At 39.6% G+C, this 20,723-nt stretch overlaps 1 protein-coding gene across 1 annotated transcript in view; it reads left to right on the plus strand.

Annotated features, from left to right (window-relative positions):
• The window catches only part of Thsd7b (thrombospondin type 1 domain containing 7B), a 938,083-nt gene that overhangs the window by 401,675 nt on the left and 515,685 nt on the right, over positions 1-20,723 (plus strand). Inside the window, exon 7 of the mRNA XM_085840847.1 lies at positions 2,044-2,241. Within this exon, the coding sequence (XP_085696973.1) occupies positions 2,044-2,241 (198 nt within the window). The remainder of the gene's footprint in view (positions 1-2,043; positions 2,242-20,723) is intronic.

Below are 20,723 nucleotides of genomic sequence, written 5' to 3' on the forward strand. Positions count from 1 at the left end.
ATGATTTATAGAGGGAAACTGCATGTGCCCCTCACTAGCTTAAGCTTCAGAAATAGGACACCCAAATACTTCCATAGAGAATGCTAAGTTTCCATCCTGTGCTCAGAACTGGTTGTCAGAGTGTAAATCATGCTATTTCTTGTTCAAAGAAAAAAGCTAAACAAGTACAAACAAATGCCAGTGAATAAGCAGTGTGCAGGTGTTACATGTAAGAGTCATTCAAGTCCTGGGTGGCAACAGTTGGAAAGCCCTTGATTTATGCATGGGGTTGAGGGCTTTGTATGCCCCTTGTAACTCTCCTTGAGATTCCCATGGAAGGAAGCTGAGCATTCTATAGATTGTATTTTGAGTATTTAGTGACCTGGAGTTAGGGAGGTAACAGATCAGTGATATTCATTGTTGTTATTATTTAAATTGGCCCTAAACTTAGCAATTTTAGTATTATGGAAACAGTCACTGTTGGTTAAATGATGTCTAAATAGTTTGTTACTTTATGTCTTGCTGTCACCAAATTTCTCACAAAAATTAAGGAGAAGAAAGGTTTACTTGGTGTTACAGCTCAAGAGATAAAACTCAAAAGAGTGGGGGAAGGAATGGTGACAGATGTCCTCGGTGGCCAGTCACATTGCTTTTGCAGAAAATGAACAGGAAGAGGTAAGCTGTCAAGCATCAGGGACCTCCTTTAGGTGATCCACTTCTTCCAGTAAGGTTCAACTGCCTAGAAGTTTTACCATTTCCCAAACAGCACTACCAGCTTAAGACCAAGAGTTCAAACACATGAGCTTTGGGCAGAGGAACAGTTAAATTAAAGGACTTTTGGCTTGAGATGTAGCTGAGTACTTACCAAGCACCGAGAATGCCTTGGGTTCAATGCCCGGTACTGTATAAAGCAGGCATGGTAACAATACATTCCTGTATCCTAGAACTTAGAAAGAAGAGACAGGAGGGCGACACATTACTTTGGCATCATCCTCACCTCTGGGGTGAGTCTGATTTCAGGATGGGGACATATGAGAACCAGTTTGAAAAATAAACTAAAGAAGCCAGATTGGTTGATGGACTTTGAGTCTAATAGTAGGAAACAGTGTGGGTGAAACCTAAGCCTGTAAAAGTTATGCATCAGGAGAACCAAGGACTGCAAGCCCGAGTCATCAATGGATCTCAGCTGCTTCTCATTCACTCATTTGTTATTTTCTCAAAGTCATGTTATTGTCACTGTTTCTCTATGTCATTTTAAATTATGTAAAAACAAACATGTACACGAAAAGCAAAATATAGCTTCTATTTCTGGCATCTAGACAAATAAAAAGATATATTAAGAAAGTATCCATGTTCTCTCATGCCACCAGTTCAAGAAAGCTGAATAATAATAAACCTTTCAGAACAGGCAGACACTCTATTTTTCTATAGACTTAGAACATTTTACAGATTTACACTTGATTTTTTTTTCTTCCTACCTTACTTCTATTAAAGCACCATAAGTGATTCTGAAACATTCCAAGACCTACCCATGCCTATATTATGGACTCTAACTGTGGGAATTTGAGAACCCATGCCCTGTTATGGAGCAAATGGGGTTCTAGAACCACTGTGTATACAGACATGCTAATGTGTAAAGCTTAGAGAAGCTGTACAGGGACTACTCAAAGTAGAAAGCTGTGAATGGTCAGGTACTAGGCATAAGCAAAGGGTGGCCAACCAATAGCAGAAAAGGAGATGTGGATGTATCTATTAGTAGGTGCTGCTGCAAGTCTTTACTGATGCTCCAGGGTTATAGACACCACTGGATACACCCTGTTCATTATTTCATCTAATTCCATCTGACCCTGCCCAAGTTCTCTTGAAAGACACTTTTACACTCATTCTTCCCACAGCTTCTCTTTTTCTTTCCATTTCACATCCCTCCATCTCATAAATAAATTATATCAAGGTAATACACGCTTCAGAGCTACAAGTGTTCATGCGGAAGTTTCATCTTCTGCCCAGCAGCCTTTGCAGGATCAGTGTGAAATGCTGAAACTCTTCCTTTCTCTCTCCTTTCAGGCTTTAGAATGAGGCAGCGCCATGTACTCATGGAGTCTACAGGGCCCATGGGGCGCTGCCCTCATCTGGCAGAATCTGTACCTTGTGAGGATCCAATGTGTCATCGATGGCTTGCCTCGGAAGGGATCTGTATTCCTGATCATGGGAAATGTGGCCTGGGACATCGCATTCTGAAGGCTGTCTGTCAGAATGAGCGAGGTGGGAGATGGTGAAGGATAAGTTACACTGAACAAGGGCCAGTGCTAATCTTTAAATTTTTTTTTCTGTTTTATTTTGGTTAGTTTTGTTGGGGTTTTTGTTTTTGTTTTTGCTGGATGGAGAAAAGTTCCAGCTGGGGCATATTAGGGTGAATTGGGTGACAAATTGCTGTAGAGTGGCCTGTGGTTACTTCACGTGAGAGTCAGAAACCATCAGTAAATGCACTGTTTGATTATGCTTGAACATACCATTCTGAATCCATCCAATTCTTTGGAGAATTTTTTTTTAATTCAGCTAGACAAATAGCAAACAGAATTGTCCTAACTTATGAATGAAGGCCAGGCTTTATTTTTTGTTAAGATCAGTTTATAGCATGCCTCTATTAAATGTTAACAAAATGCTACCTATTAAAGATGTCAGGGTTAAAAATGAAAAGGGGAGAAGAAAAAAGATTAAGTGAACTATTTTCATTTATATAACATGAGACCAGAATCAGTTCTGGATATAATGCTAACATTTTCAACAAGCTATTTTTAAATATAAGCTGTCAAGGTTTACACAATTATTAACAATGATGTCTGTCCTTGATCACCAAGCTTTTGGTACAATGCTTCTTGGAAATGAAGTGTGGTTTAAAAAATATGTAAGTCATATGGCAGTGAGAAAAGTGACATTTGAAAATCTTTATTCTGGAGATTAAAAAGAACTTGGTCTCTCAGAGGGATGGGGAGCCTGTCTCCTAATCAGCTCTGCCATGCAAGACCCTGTTCACAATGCTCTCTGTGTGCGAGATGAAATGTTTTGACTTACAGAGCGAAGTAACCCACAGGATGGGAGGAAATTACAAAGCAGCTTCAGAATGGATATTAACATTCTCACGGGGCTGACATCTGGCAAACTCTTCCTTGCTTTAATTTCTTCCTCCCTCTTCTCTCTCTGGCCTTTCTCCTCCACTTCTCTATACTCTTTTTCTTTCTCTAAAATAGCGAACGTAAGTAGGCAAATGTACATTTTCTTATTAAATGATGTATTGTTTCCCTGAAGAAAGCAGATGGTTGTTTAATTAAATAGAAGGCAACAACAGATTGCAATAGCTGCAATAAATAGTTGGAACTAATAGTTTCTGCTTTTAATACAACCCATGTAATGTTTACATGGGGTGAGGTGTGCCTTATTAGTGCAGGCAAATAAGATCCCTCTGTGGTGCTTCCTGATATTATAATTTATATTAAGGAAAGTATGATTTGTTCTTCTTCCCTGGTTCTTGGCACACTCATTTTGGACTCCTTGTGATTTCCTGGTGAGTCTAGGTTCTAAAAGAGCCTTTGCTGTCTTACTTGATCTTTGAATATAACTTATGACATAAAGCTCATAAGTCCCTTGCAGTTTTCATGCATGATAGAAATGTCTTTTATTCTAGGAAAATGATTCTGGGTTGATTTCTGTGTGTAACTAGTCTCCAGATAGATTGATACATTACTAGAAGTTTGAAAATTTCATTCCTAGTTCTCAACCACAAGGATGTGGAGACAGACTGGACTCCTTATTAATCATCCCTTCTGGTAAATCCTCCACAGGGGTCTTCAGACTATGGAGTACAGAGATCAGAACTCCCTTCCACATAGATACATAGAGATGTGTGCAGAGTGGGCAGAGTGGGCAGTGTGCCCAGAGAGAGCCTAGATGCTCTATATCAAGCTGAACACCTTCTTATCCTATGCATCTCCTCTGTCTATCTCCATAACGCTGTTAAAGGGCTTGGTTTTGCTGGTTCATCTCTTCCATCTAGCTACTTATCTGTATATCTTGTAAATGTTCTTTATAGCAAAGCTGTAAACGTAAGTAATAATTTTTATCTAGTATTCTTAAGCTATCTGGGAAACTCTAGGGTCTGAGAAAAGGTTAGTGGGAAGTCTGATTTACAACCCAGGAGGGTTATTCAAATGTGAGGGCTTAGGCTTGATGCCATTTCCAAGGAAACAGTTCATGGCAGTAGACTTGAATGGTAGGACACCCAGCTGATGAGGAGGATTGCTGGGTGTTGAGAACACCCTACTGATCTTATCCTAAAAGCATCCTGTGTTGAATGTGGTGTCCGAAGTAAGTGCCAAGTTTAGTCCTAGACTTTTCCCTTCACCCAGCTTGGAATTTTAATCCTTACCATCTACCTATTAAATGGCCAAATGATTTAATTTTATGAAAGAATATTTTCCTTTAGGTCTCTAGAGGAGGGGAGAGAAATCTACCTTTGAGTGTTAGCATTCTGAGGGTTAAAATAGGTATATGAATGTGATCAGGATTATCTGTAATTGAGATGCCTCATTAGGGCCCCTCACTTTTCAAAACAAGCTTATAATATATATTTGGTATTATGTTTGATTTATGGAAATAGTGTACACAAGAGTACTATATATAGTGCAGAGAGTACTGAAGATTAGAATGAGCACATCTAGGAGTTCTTTCCACCCTCTAGTTGAGAAAATGGAAAGCTCACTGGGTTGAGTCCCATAGCAACTGATCATTGTGTTTTGATCATCTCATAGCAAGCACTAGAAAGTTGTCATGACAACCTAGGTCCACAGCATTAGAGGTTTTCTACATAGTGTATGATCTGCCCTCTTCAACTGCTATAGGGTTTCCTCTTTACCATGACACAGTGGCTTTCAAGCTTGGGGAAAGTTGGAATTTATAATTGCTCCCATTAGCTTTATGAAGTCTGTGGACTTTTAAATATCAGGATAAACTTGATCTCTTGTGAGGCAGCAGCCACCATCATGGCAATAGGAACATCATGCTGACCTCCTGATAACTGAAACAAGCTCCTACTCAGTGAGAAATTGCAGACACAATCAGTGTGCCCCCTGGGGCTCAATGGCTGTGTGCATCTGTGATTGGCTGTGAAGGTTTCACAGAGAAGCTTCCTATGAGGGTCTTCATATAACCACCTCCTTGATAAAGCTACTGCCACTCATTTAAATGGTTGAGAACAGAATGTTTGAGACAGTTTCCTGTGAGTTTCTTTGCTTATGAAAGTTGATAGTTATCACACTGAGTTTATCAATTGCTCTGCAGACTTTTTGTTTCAGAATTTATTTCAAGATAAATGGATGTAGCCAGAAGAAATTGTCTGCTACTTGATATGAGAAACTCCAAAACTCATATTAGATCTAGTCAGACTTGAAGCAGAATAGAATTCCCAAGGGCAGCTTGCTTTGTCTTCCTTAGGTTTATCTATAAGTCCCTGTCAGGACTCTGGATAGAAATATGTTGGAAAAAAAAATCCCACAATCTCCTGGAGTGTATGTGTTCTCTTCAGACTTAGAAGCTGAGGGATTCCCCCCCTCCAACCCCACCTGTATGTTTGAATGCTATGCATGTGTTTGTATACCTTTTCACATGTTTGTGGGTATACATGTGTTCATACATGTGGACACCCAGTGTGGACATTGCAAATGTTACACAGTTTCTTCCCACTGTATTTACTGAGGCTAGATCTCTTAGGTGACGCCAGAGTTTACTGACTCATCCAGTTTCTTTACCAGCTAGACAGGAGTGTACTCTCTCCCACTCTGAGCTCTGGAGGTCTGGGATGGCTATGACAATGTAGGCATTTGCTTGGGTTCAGGGGGATCCAAACTATAGTCTTCACTCTACAAGGCTTTAACCCTTGAGTTGTCTTCCCTGCACACCAAGAAAACCACATTCTTACACACACACACACACACACACACACACACACACACACACACAACTCACACATGCATACACATGCAACATACACACAGACACACATGCATACACACAGAGACACACACAGTTACACATATACTCACATACAAAAAACACATACGATTCACATTCAAAGAAACAGATTTGAGTACATACTAATCAATATACTCATATACAAACACACACTTATATACACAAATATCCCCACACACATTTACATCTACACACCACATACATATACACACATACACAAACACATACACATACCTACCACATGCACACACATACATATATAAATATAAACCACACACATAGACACACGCCACATATATACACCCCCTACACATACACAAACACATACACACACCATACACACACACACACACACACACACATTCATAAATTCTTTAGATTTACCTTTGTTTAATTTTAATTTTTTGAAAGTAGATGTTGTTTGGTAGCCTAGGCTGGTCTCAAATATGTGATCTCCTACCCCAACATCTGCTTTCCTGAGTCCACTTTCCCTTTTGGGTACCCAGGCCTTTGAGCATGAAGTTTAACTTGGTACCAGTTGAGGATAAATGCACAAACAAAGAACACACCCAAGAACAGCCTTGGGGAACTCGTTTGGTTCATTGATGATGGAAAATATTTATGCCCCCAGGAAGGTGGCCTATATCTCTGGGGCAAGGTTTGTGTAGCAATGTACCATTATTAACCAGGGCAGAGGTGTTAAAAGGTGCTTTCTCTGCATACCCAGGGGCTGTTGTCCAGGGTCAGGGTGGGGTGGGGGTTATGGGAATGTGGGTGGTGGGGGCTGTGTAGCATTATGGTCAAACAAGATGTGAATGAAACATGATAACTGTTGGTAATCAATTCATGCTGGGGTTATTGGTGCAGGAGCTAGCTGGCTTTCTGGTGCAGGGGAGGGAAGGAGGGATTAAGTAGCCAACTCCTGTTTTTTGTTGTTGTTGTTGTTGTTGTTGTTGTTGTTGGTGGTGGTGGTGGTGGTGGTGGTGGTTGTTTGTTTGTTTGTTTGTTTGTTTGTTTTGGTATGGACTTAAAGGAGTTGAAATTCCCTTGACTCTTTCTCTGTAACTCTGGGCCATTATGGTCCCCAAAACTTCCAGGGTTAGGATTGGAGAAAGGAAGTAACCACTGTGCCCACCTCTATGTGGGACTGTCGTTGGTGTCCTGCGCATTCTTCTTATCACAAAGAAGGTGAATGCACTTTGGGTCTCAAAATATTTGTCATACTCTTGCCTGGGTTTTTTCAAAAGTACAAAGAACATATTGAAACTGGGAAGTAACTGTGAGAAGCAAAATTTCCCAACCCTGATTAGTCAGCTGTCCTCTGAGAGGCTCCACCCATCAGCTGACTCAGATTGAGGTAGACACCCACAGCCAAACAGTGGATGGAGCTTGGGGACTCTTAGAAAGAATAGGAGGAAGGATTAAGAACCCAAAGGGTATAGGAATTCCACAGAAAGACCAACAGAGTCAACTAACCTGAACCCTTGGAGCTCTCAGAGACTGAACCACCAACCAAAAATCATACATAGGTTAGACTTAGGCTTTCCTGAAGTTATGTAGCAAATGTGCAGCTTCAACTGGAGTGGAGGCTATCCCAAAAGCTGTTGCCTGTCTGTGGGATATGCTCTTCTAGCTGCCTTGCCTGGTTTCAGACTTGATGCACCAGGGGGATAACCAGGGGGAACTCACCCACTCAGAGGAGAAGGGGAGGGACCCATCACCCACCAAAACCCCTGCCCTCCTGAATACCATTCCCCAAGTCTTTACCCCACCCAATATGTGTGTAAGGGGGACCATGAAAGGCAGCCTGTTTTGGTTTAACGAGGCTTGCTCTGGTGACCCAGTAGAAAACGCTACAAGGGACAGAACAGTGAGCCATGAATGTTCTCAAGAGACAGGTGCCTGGCACCACAGAACCCACAACTCCATAATTCTGTGACTATAAGTCATGCAGACAATGTCTCAAGCACTTGGCATTCTGGCTAGACTCCACCCCCACAGTTACCCAACTATAGCCAGGTATGTTCCTCCCCAGTTACCTGGCAACAAGTGTCAGGATGTGGTGTCTTCACAGGAGTAGACCAACTAGGAGTCTGCCTCAGCAGCAAGAACTGGGCAGAACTATCAAATATTTTTAATTGAAAGAAGAAATAACTATTTTTATACCTAAACCAAGCATATTTCTTCAGAGATGGCGTGACACAGACCATGTGCTTATGGAAAGGGAACAATTAGCCTGCTGAGGTAAAGCGTATCAGGAGTAACAAAGCTCAAGTATTAACAAGAACGTTGAGTTAGAGTTCTTCTGAGTTGTCACACAATATCCCATACATACAAGGCTTCTTATTTTAATCTCCACATTAGACTTTTCCAATGTCAATAATTTCACTAAGTGTGAGGAACAATTTTCCTACCCTTATGGGTGGCTTTGCTTTCCATCTCAAAGAGATTGTTTTCCTTTATTTTGTAAGATTTTATTTTATTCCATGACATAGAGCAGCAGGTTGTTCTTCAGCAACAGGTTTCCAGGAGTGAGATGACCAGGATGGGAGAAGATAAGAAAGTTTGTCACTGGGGAATCTCACACATGCCGATGGCTCATGCAAGCACACTTATTAAAAATTACAGAATCTCATATATACAGGTTTTGGAAACAAAATGGGATGCAAGTAGGCAGAAATCTAATCAAGCAATGTCTCACAGGGGAGCATAGAATACCTCAAGGTGTCAGAGACAGCAGCTTTGGAATTCATAACGCCAGTCTCTTCAGGGTGAAAAGATCCAAGTTCTCAGGAGCCAAAGCAATAGCTCCTGAAGGTATTGGCCCCAGTTCCTATCTGGAATTTGCCATGTTGAACCCTTGTCAAAGACACAGAACTAGGTTCTTTTGCCCTTTCATTGGAGCCTCTGAGAAAGACCTGGATCAGCCTGGCTCTCAACAATTTTTAAATGTATGGTTGGGGCAGGGAGGGTGTTCACAGAAGTTTAGTTCTCTCAGAGGCCGGAAGATGGTGGTGGATTCCCTGAGCTAGAGTTAGAAGTGGTTTTTTGAGCCATCTGACTAACTACACTCTCTAACCACTGAGCCATCCCATCTCTAAGGTCACTGGGGGCCATCCTTGTAGGTGGTCTTGTCTTTCACGAACAATTCACTGCAAGGGTAGCTTTGTTTAGTGAAACCTGCCTGGATATTATTTATTTGAGTTGGATTAAGATGGTTTAATGTTTTAAAATCTATGCTTAGACTTAGAAGCTTTGTTTGTTTTATATTTCTATTTCAAGGAGTGTTCTATGGCTTGCTTGTGAGGCTGATGTCAAATTCCAGAGAGATTTTTATTGTTTGTGCTTCATGGGGATTCTAAACAGGACCTCCTGTTAGACAAGTCTTCCATTTCCAAGCTTTTTGATCACACTGTATCTTCTGTTTCTCAGGTGAAGCCTTAGAGTTCCCTCTGTACACCTTTGATATCTCTTAGAAGAATTTCTACATTTCATTTCAGCACAAGATTTAATTTAATGGACATTAGGAGGAAAGAGAAGGGACTAATTTGTCAGACACATCTTTACCACATGAGTAGATTCCTGTGGTGAAGACACATATTAAAGCAAGGTATTCAAATTAGAACCTCTGCTGAGATCTAGAAGATCTGAAACAAATTTCAAGTATGAATTTTCTAAAACATTTGAGCCATGGTAACTTGCTTTGAAATTAGTCTGAAGTTTATTAAGATGTGTGTTTTAGAAAGGATAATGATAATTGGATTTTTTTAAAAGTAAGACTCTTGTTTCTCTTTTAAATAGAAAAGTGATTCCTACATTATATTGCACTATTTAAAGAGGTCAAAGAGAATGTAAAAATGTCTGTGTATTTTCCATAAACAATGAGAGTCCAGACAAATGAGATTTTGAATTAATGAGACATAGTGGATTCTAGCATAAGCTGGGGTTTTCACCTCAGATAGAACCTCCCCTCTCCACTAACCATGTTGCTGATCATGTAAATGTGAAATATGCACTGAAATGCATGCATCTTTTTGCCTGAGGAATTTCTATGGCTGCAGGAGCCTTTCTAGGGCATTCACATTCCTAGAAAGGAACCTTCAGAAAATGACTGAGATGAGCTTGAGGTTGCGATGTCACATCATCTAACTTCTACTAGGATGAGACCTTGTGGAAACCATCTATTCACACGTTCGTTAGCCCTCTTCCCTTTCCTGCTTCAGTTTCTAATTCTTACTCACTGCCAAGGAATCATTGCTGGAGTTTTACATAGTGTGTCTTCATATTGTATCTCAAAGACAACTGTGATTGGAAAGATTTAGTGGAGCTATTCCTGAAGAAGACAAAAAGATTCAAATGAGTCATCCTGCAATGACCACAGCATTTAAAGAGTCACCTGCAAAAGTCAAAATCACAGCCCATTTAATACTTTCAAAAATTTAATTTGTCAATTATTTATTAATAAACTAAGAACGTTTATGTACTGTGTTGGTTCTCCCTTTGAAAACAACAATAAAGTTGCATCACGTTCCATTTGTTTTGCAGTTGGGACATCTGGGTAATTCATGATGAGTCTTGAGTCTTGTTTTCCCCCTATTGCCATATAACTTTGGAGAGTAGGTTATTTATATTTTCATTTTGTGGAGGACTCAAGAGTATTTTGGCTGATCCTGCATAATAATGAGAGCAACAGATCCAGTTTTGTTTTTCCTTAATAAAACTTAGTTTACAAGAACAGATGATTAGATGAAGAAAACAGAAGTTTTGATAAAGTTGAAGTTGGAAAATCTATTGTCTATATATACTTACTGTCTAGAGGCTTTTCAGGAAAGCCCAAATTTGTCCAGTGTAGTATATTTTTCCTTAAATATCTTGCATTCCAAGGACCATTTAATCAGGTTTAAAGTGTAATATTGCCTATCAGGGGAATGTGTGACTTTAATGAATAGTTTGCCTTGCAATGGATTGTGATTGACTACTCTGTCAGTGGTAAGTAGAATAAGAGAAGGGATGGCTGACACAAGCAGGAGATTGGAAGCATCCAGGAGAGCCTGGCTACCTTGGAAACACATTTCTACTTACTGGATGTGAGACTGTATCCAGAGAGCCATAATAGACTCAAGGATGAATAGAGAAGCCTCTATCTTCAAAGAGCTTACAGTCTAACTGGAGATGCATGGTATCTCTGTATATCTAATTCAGCCTGTATGTGTGTATTTAGATACACTTCCACATACTGCAAATAAGAACATAAAGCAATGGTAATGGTGAATGGTGGTAAATCATACAGGCAGTATTCCCGAGATGTTTAGGTGAGAGATCTATCAGTGTTGGTCATAGGGAGTGAGAAGTCTATAGGATCCTGTGGTCCCTGAATGGAACCTTGGTAACTTACTGGGAGTTTATGAGTAGAGGTAAACGATTGCCTCTTCATAACATCCTGGGAACAACCTGAATCAAAATGAGAAAGAACGTCTAGAAACTCTCATTTTACAAAATAATAACGAATTTTTTCTTTAAGTCTTTCTCTCTTTTTTCCTTTCTTCCTTTCTTTAAATAAATCTGGACATTCTGGATTAAGGGGCTATAGTCACAGATCCTATAAAGGGATAGATGACTGAACTCACTATACATGGTGGGTATGATTTTTCACTCCACCCTTCCCCCTGTCAACTTGAAACATACAGGGCAAGGCTATAGTAAATGGCTCTATTCAGCAGTCACTCGTTGTACAGGAAAATTGGTTCTGGAATGTTGAAGGATCATTTTACTCTATCTCTTTTCTTCTGGATTCATAGTTAAGAAATTAGTGTAAATCAAATAAAATAGATGGCTTGTGATGGCACAAATCTTGGTTGCTACAATAGAATATATATATTTTCAGTGTAGAGAGCCAAGGAATTTCAGTTTCTAATAAATTATTTAGTAATGAAGACAGGGTTGATCTAGGGACCACCAATTGAGAAACATGGTTCTGAGCCAGATGGGGCTGATGGGCTGCCTGGTCATGTCAGAGTTTAACAGCAGTGGGTCAGAACTGCGCAAGACATTGGCTTACACTGAGAATCAACAGTAGTATTGATGGATTGTAATCTGTTGTCTCTAGCTTCCTGCTGGGCAAGACATTTGTGAAATCCATGAGATATGTTACTCTCTTTCTGAAGCTGGCAGTGAGTAAATATTACGCTACTTCTTTTATTGTTACCTAGATGGATTACGAAAAGACTAAATGGTGGAGAGCAATAGTGTCCTCTGCAAAAACAGAAGACACGTAATATGTGAGATGAGTCATTTCGGTTTAGAGGACAGCTCTCATTTTCTGCAAGATATCTTTCTCAGACCACCAACCGGTAGCCATTTGGTAGCGGTGTTCTTACCGGGAGAAGGGTGGGAATGACAAATACATTGTATTAAATTTGAAATGAACCTGGCACTGCAGTTGAAAGTGCCAATAAGATCAGACTGTGCCATTCACGCAGCAGGAATCAGACTGCAAAGAAGATTAAATTTGAGAGTTCCCATAGCCAAGTTCCTCATTCCCTTCTATTTTAGATGTTTTGCAGCAAAATTAAAGATGAAACTCTAATATTGTTTGTCAATGAAGGAATCCGAAAGAGAAAATAGAGGCTCGTTCTAATCACCGTTTCGCCGTCTGAGTTGGACAGGAAGGTGGGGAATAAATGTAAACTGGTGAATCAATTTAAATGCTAAAGAGAGAAGAGCTGCAATGCAGGTTTAAATACAGTCTCTGTGTGCTGTCTCCTGATAAACAGGCATTGTGTTCTGAATTACTTCCTCCTTCCATCCTGTTACATCCTAGACATTGCGGCAAAGCGTCCATCCTGTTCCTCTATTATTGATGCATCTAAATAAATTATTGTGTGCCATCACTCTTTCCCCTACATTTCCCAATCAAACTAAGTATACACTGAATTTTCAAGGTTTTTACTGTTTAAGAAGGAGTGTAGGTGGAATAAATTCCTTTATGTGTGTGCCTACATGTCGAAGAACTGTCTTCTTTCTCTGTCTCTTCCAAAATTCTTACTGAGTAGTTGATTATACATGTGGATTCTATATGATCCAAGAAGCAAAGTGAACCACAGATTGCACTAATACTTCCATGTGTGGTTCTTAGGATAAAATCCTAATAGATGCCTACCTTTTCAGTTACTTTACATTTTTCTCTGTCTATGCCCTAAATTGCTGGATACCACTAGACTATTAACAACAGGGGTCACTTACTGTGTTATCGACAGGGTTAAAATTTTGTTTTCTCACTAAGAATCATACTTAATGTATGGTTTTTCATAGCACACATGTCAGTAGCTCTTGATACAGAATCATTAGTTTCCCTTATCTAGAGACAGGAAAAGTAAAGAATATGAATTAAAGTGTAAATTCAGTATGGTAAGCTTACCATGAATGTTTCCATGTAGGTATAGTAAGTACAGTGAAATGAATCTCTCTGGGAGGCCCATCTACCCCATTAAAAAGTCAATTAAAATTATTTTAATCATTCTGAAGAATAAGACCTTTTAGTTAATAAACTAAAGGAGACAATATAATGATCTTCTTTATCAGGCTACATTCTGAGACTCTCAGTGGGTACCTGAAACTGAGCATACTATCAGACTCTTAATATACAGAGATACACGTGTGTATGTGTGTGTGTGTGCGTGTGTGCACATGCACATACACATGCTAAAGTTTAACTTCTAAGGTAGGTACAATAAGAAAATACCAACATCTATAAGCATTTTAAGGGAGTATCAGGATACGACATGAAGGTTACATGAACATAACCTTTTGATCCTCTGATAAATGGCTGATCACTAAGAGATTTGGAAATGACTGGTAAGAAGCTAGCATATGTATCATCAATATGTTAAGCAAAAGGAAGGCTCATTATCCAGCCACGATGAAGCAGGGTTGTCTTACACCTTTTGTTGCTCTGAAGAGACTATAACCATAGAAACCCTTATAGAGAAAAACATTTAATTGGAGCTGGTTTTAGTCCATTATCATCATGGCTAGAAGCATGTTGGCCTGAAAGCAGATATGGTGCTGGAGAAGGAGCTGAGAGTTTTACATTAGAATAGACAGGCAATAAGAGGTGAACAGAGAACCACAGAGCCTGAGCTTTAGCATCTGAGACCTCAGAGCCAACCCCCTAGTGATACACTTCCTCCAACAAGGACATACCTCCTAATAGTGCCAGTCCCTGTGGGCCAAGCATTCAAACACATGAGTCTATGGGACCCAACTCTGTTCAAAGCATCACAAGGTAGATGGAAACTTTTTGTTTACTTCTGGAACTTTCCATTCAATATTTTTAGACCAGACTTTACTGAAAATGACTTCTTTAACAAGTTCCTACAGCCGATGGTCCATACTCTTCCTCTCTCTCTCTCTCACACACACACACACACACTCACTCACAAATACACCCAATCCATTGTTACACACCACACAGAACATTGTGTAATACACACACAGTCATTGTCAAACATACACCCACACACAACACACATACATAATCAGAGAGAGAGAGAGAACAAATGTCTTCCTAGTCATCAGAAGAGAAAGCTATTATCTGCTTCTTAGACTGCTTCTTCACATGTCCTCAGACACCTTATGAAGAAGAAATCTTCGTAGTCAAAATGCTGACTAGCCCTTCTATGCAAGCAAATTTGCTTTTAGCTGTTATGCAAGTTTCTAACTTACAGCATTGGTTTATTTTAGCTTTTACTTACAATGCATTAGGAATATACTATGAATTTTCTGATCTTAATTTTATAAATTATTAAACACTGCTATTAAGTATTAAATAAAATTACTGGTTAATTAAACAGAATCCTTTCTTCATAACTTGGAAACGTGTCTGGCCGATACTATTCATGTTAGAATGAATGAAGCACGTATCCTCATTTTACCAAGTGACAGGGGCACCTCTGGCAATGTATTGGGAGCTCCAGGGATACTAAATCGTTCTGGTGTAGGACAGTTAAGAAAATACTGAAGTTTATTTTCCAAAGAGGTAGCAAACAGAGCTATCCTCAAACAGTATAGAGTCCCATTGCAGTAAGGCTGAGAGGAAGATCCAGCAGCTGATTTCAAGATCACACTGGGCTTCACAGTCACCTGCCTAGACTCCCCAAATAGAACATGTATTCTCAGGTTAAGTCAAGATCCAGTGTGTTTCAATTTTTACCAGTTTATTTAGGGAATATTTCGGAGAAATTACCTTACCTTTTAAATAAATCATTACTTCAATATAATTTGGTAAGTTAAGGCGATATGAAGAAGAACTTTGCGTTCATTTCAACAAACTCCGTCAGATTTCATAATGTGGTAGTATTAGCAATTTGATCATGGTCTCCCTCTAAGAATACTTTCACTGTGATGGACTGAAAAACTGCCTCTATTTTTAACAGCTGCTCCCTATCTCTGCTTTGCGTTTTCTCATATCTCCTTTTTCAGCAAATCTGTTCCCTCTACTCCCAACCCAGCATGCTGAAGAAATTCTAAATTGCTTAGCTGTCTGGATGTGATCAAGATTAGAATTACAGTTGCCAGGGAGAACCAGATAACTAAGTAGTGTATCTCTGACTTGAATTCCCTCTGTGATGGAAGGAAATGTGTGTGGGCTTGCATGTTTGTACCCCCTCCTATCTTGCTCTTTCTTCCTTTTATCCCTCACTAAGGAAAAGAAATGTATTAAACCTACAGACTGATTAGAAATAAGTTGTGTGAGCTCAGTACAGTGACTTGGCATAAGTGCCCTTAGTACTGAATTGAGAGTGACTCTCAGGTCACATTTGACTTAACAAAACAAAACTCCAAACCACCTCAATTAATGAGAGCTATTGTCTAGGTCTCTAGGACATCAGCACACTCTCTGTCACTGATAAAGTCATGCCAGTGTGAGTTTAGACTTTTAGAACTGGAAGTCAAATTTCTGGTGTTAGATAGCATTAGTTGTGTGATTTTAAGGTATCAAAATTTCTGCACTGCAAAACTGGAATATGAATACTACGCTGTTGTGTGACTGAATTTAAATAACTTTCCTAAGCTCAGCAAACATTTGTTGAGCTTCTTAATATACCAGACACTCTGGCACCACACCAAGAATAAAGCAATGAAAGAGTCAAGGTTTCTACCCTTGAGAAGCTAAGAGTCAAACAGGAGAAGCAGGCAAGTGAGAGGTAATTTCAATATAAAGCAGTAACAGTGCCGATAACTAAATCATAAAGTGTCCTGAGAACATGGAAGACAGGCATTCTATCAATTAAGACCTTGTCTGAACAGGTGACACAAACTCTGATCAACATTGCCTTTAACAAGGAGAAATGTATTGTCTTGAATAGGAGCCAGTGGTCTGTGGTTGTTTAGAGATTTCAGCAATGACTTCTAGGACCCAGACACTCTTTCAGTCTCTGCACTGCTGCACACAGTAGGTCACATTTTTGTTATGAAGCCATAACACTTCAGTTATAGGCTGGATTATAACCACAGCTAAAACAACAGGTTTCTTTGGTCAAGGTCCTCTACTCATGTCTTGTAAACTTGAGATTAACCCTTATAGGTTGCTGAACCAGGCACCTGTAGATGTAGCAGGATTACCATAATTGGCTGTGCCATAGTTCACAATGAGTAATGACTGTGTTACTTACCTGAGATTCTAAGCCAGTAAGAAAGTGGTGTGGTGAACATGCAAGAGAGAAAGTGTTGCAGGTAGGGAAATAGCATGATAACAGTATACAGATAATTGGCTACAGATGCAATGCAGCAGAGAGGACACCTAGAAGATGTGAGCTCTTTGATGTTCACTCTGAGAGAGAGGGAGAGGATGGACCATCTGCTGTAGGAACTTGTTAAAGAAACCCAGTCACAGAGTCATGTCCAATGAATATTTATCATAAGCCTAGAGAAGAAAAACAGCATTAGTCCAGGTATTCTAAAATGTTTCTTTGGATTAAATGGACTAGAGAACATAGTATACTCACAGTACAAAATGTCAATAACCTGCTAAACTTTTTTTAACAGAATTGCTTTTCTTTTTAAAACAGTTGTATTTAATTTTACTTAATTTGTATTAGTGTTTTGCTTGCATTTTACTTGTGTATCACATGTGTACCTTTGTGGGATCCCTAGAACTAGGTTTATAGATGGTTATGAGCCAACATATGAGTGCTGGTAATCAAACATGGCTCCTCTGCAAGACCAACAGTGCTCTTAACCACTGAGCCATCTCTCCTGCTACTTCACAGAAGGGCTTGTTACTATGTGTCTTTTCCTGGGGAGATTTGAACAAATGTCTATTCAACAAAGATAAATACTAATGAAGAGACCAACCAATGATTCCATTCAAGTCAGGCTTTGTGAATTAGTAAGTGTCTTGAGAGGAATACTCATGGATCAAAGACAGCTCCATCACTGAAAAGCCCAGCATGCAGAGATGCTGCATCATCAAAAACTCGTTCATGACCAGTGGCAGCCCTGCCAGTCTCCCTCCCTTCAGCAGTGTCAACCTTTGGGAGGAGGCTTGTGAATCTTGTGTCTAGAACTTGCTAAGACTCGAGTCTGGAACATCCTGACTCTTTAATGAGTTTCCTCCCAGATGTCTATGCTTTAGTTTGGGGAAAATAATACACAGCATGGTTTGAATGAGCTACTTCTACTGTAGAGGTAATGGGACTGACTACCTACTAAACTCAATGTCACTTCCTCAAAAGGTAAGAGGGGTGCCACTTGAAATTACATTTATCAGTCTTCTGTTTGAGATCCTTAGGAGAAATATTTGTCAATGCTAAGCCAAGCACAGCTGCCGGTCTCTTGACCATTGAACCAAAGTAGCTGGAATGCATTCTGAAATATTATCCTATTGGCCATCCTCTCTTATTTTACACCTCCTGTTTAAAATTTTATGTTCCTCCTTAGTGCCTGAATTTCATCTTGCCATTCAGGAACGATATAGAGACTATAACCTCTATAACATCCTCTACTTTCAGTAGTTGGTAAGCACAGGTTCCTTGGCCAGTTAGAGATCTCTTTAGATCCTTACTTTTGTAGTATGAACAGGGATGAGATAGAGCCCCCATTATGCATTTGATATAAATATTAAATCTGTGCCAAGTTACACAGCCAATTACTGGTACATGACAACACTTGCAAAATATGTTGACTGCTCTTCTTCTTGTAAGTATTATCATTTATGTCATATAAATTATCTTTCTTAGACATGGCATAAACTTGGTAATGATTAGAGGCTTCAGAAAAACTGTTCATTTCTCAAAGTCCGTATGTCTAGACTCATGTTTATAAAGACTCTAACTTTTACTTCCTTTTTATCTCCTTTTTAACTTTTTATTTTAAAAATTTGAACTTACAATTTGAAGACTTAAAAAAATCCAGTAAGTTCTCTTGCTTCCATCACCTACTTCCTCAGAGTGAACATCTCACATGACTACAGCTTAATTAACATCAGCCAGAAATTAAGATTGGTATAGCACAACTTCTTCTGAGGGGTACATAGAAATTATATTGGAGGTTAAAAAAAAAGATGTAAGTCATTGCAACCACTCTGCTAACTCCAGATTGGCATTCAAAAGCGTTGCTCACCTGGAGACTGTGAAAGGGACAGAGCTTTGAACTAGAAGGTGTGATCAAGCTCACCCTGAGGCTTAGACTATGTACCTGGAAACTTCTTTAATATTTTTTAATCAATTAAGGAAAATCCCTTGTTAAAAGTGCTATTTTCTGTAAGTCCTTTCACATCCCTGTGGAAGGAAATAGGGAGAAAATTTGGTGGCCCAAGCCTCTGATAATGACCTGAGACAAGCAGATTTGTGACTAGCCGTAATTATGCCCATGTCCAAGCAGAGGATGTGAGTGTTGATGGATGCAGGCTTTCATGTGCAGCAGAAAAGACCAGCTGTGGAAAAAATCAATGTCTTGCTTGTGAAATACAACTCATGGTCTTTCTAACATTTTACCTTGAGTTGATTTCATTTTCAGAGTTCGAATATGTTTATGCTACGCAAGAAGAATGAGCACAGCTACATTCTCTGAGAGCTTTGATGAAAGAGAATGCAACCTCGAATTTATATCCTAATATACACTATCCAAGCATTTCCTTCTCTCTTCCCTGACTTCATTTCCTTTCAACCGCCTTGCCAGTTGTCAGAAAGGATGACTTTATTACTTTGGAGGCTATAAGCCTGAAGTCAGGGTGCTGACAGAGACAGGGTCTGGTAACGGACTGGCCTCCCTTTTCAACATGACCTTGTGTTGTTGCATTTTGTGGCGTTTTCGGATCTGTGTTCTCACACTGAAGAAGAACAATGGAGGGTAGAAAAGGTAGTATTGCATGGACCCTTTCACAGGAACCACACCTCTTTGAGGAGGGAGAGAAGTCCTTACAACCTAGCCCCTTCTTTAAGGCATAACTTCTCTGTTTCCATGGGTGAACCTTGATGGAGAAAGTGTCAAATCACAATAGTGACTTACACACCATTCACAGCCAGAGAGACCAAAGCCCATTATCATTATTTGACTTGCCTGAGACTGTCTGAACTTGGCTACTTTGGAAAGTGCTTATTCCTTAGATAGATAATTTGGAAAAGAGAAGACAGGCCATAGGCATCAGATGTGTTGGCAGTTATAGATGAGGCAGGACTGATTTTAGACTTGCTGGGAGTGCTGATGGGCTCTTATTATACTTTCCTCAAACAAGGTTATTGGAACAAGTTCATTTTTGTTTATTCTCTGTTGATTTTTGCATAGAGTCCCAAGGAACATATTGTTTTTTGTTTGTTTGTTTGCTTGTTTTCTTTTTTGTTTTTGTTTTGTTTTGTATTCTGATGCTCTCATTGATTCAAGTATTGCAAAAAGTGGAATATGTACCACATAGTGTTTATACATAGTGTATAATACAGTACAGTATGAACACAGTGTATAATAAAGAATAAGACATTTGATTGGGTGCTTTGGCTTTCTCTGTAACATGTACAGTGGAAGAATCATGGCGAATGCCTACCAGAAACAGATCTTGTACAGTAAAATTAAAGGGTATGTTTTGTGTGTGTGTGTGTGTGTGTGTGTGTGTGTGTGTGTGTGTGTGTATGTGTGTGTTGAAAATCAGTAAGAACTTTTCAGCCTCTGGACTGCATGTGAAGTTTTCTATCCATTGACTTTGCAAGTTTCTCTGTTCAAACAAGTAGGTGACACATATGATTGAAGTAAAGGTTATGGAAACATGCCATCTTTTTTTGGTTTCATTCTTTTTTTTTTTTCTTATTCTTTATATTTTTTTTAAATTAGGTATTTTCTTCATTTACATTTCCAATGATATCGCAAAAGTCACCCACACCCCACCCAATCCCATACCCAACCACTCCCACTTCTTGAACCCGGGGGTTCCCCTGTACTGAGGCATATAAAGTTTGCAAGACCAATGGGCCTCTCTTTCCAATGATGGTCAACTAGGCCATCTTCTGATACATATGCAGCTAGAGACATGAGCTCCTGGGAGTACTGGTTAGTTCATATTGTTGTTCCACCTATAGGGTTACAGATCCCTTTAGCTCCTTGGGTACTTTCTCTAGGTCCTCCATTGGGGGCCCTGTGATCCATCCAATAGCTGACTGTGAGTATTCAAGTCTTTGTTTGCTAGGCCCCGGAATAGCCTCACAAGAGACAGCTATATCTGGGTCCTTTCA

This window comes from Mus caroli, unplaced genomic scaffold (assembly GCF_978045245.1).
Source record: "Mus caroli unplaced genomic scaffold, Mus_caroli_1 scaffold_1, whole genome shotgun sequence".
Lineage (NCBI taxonomy): Eukaryota > Metazoa > Chordata > Mammalia > Rodentia > Muridae > Mus > Mus caroli.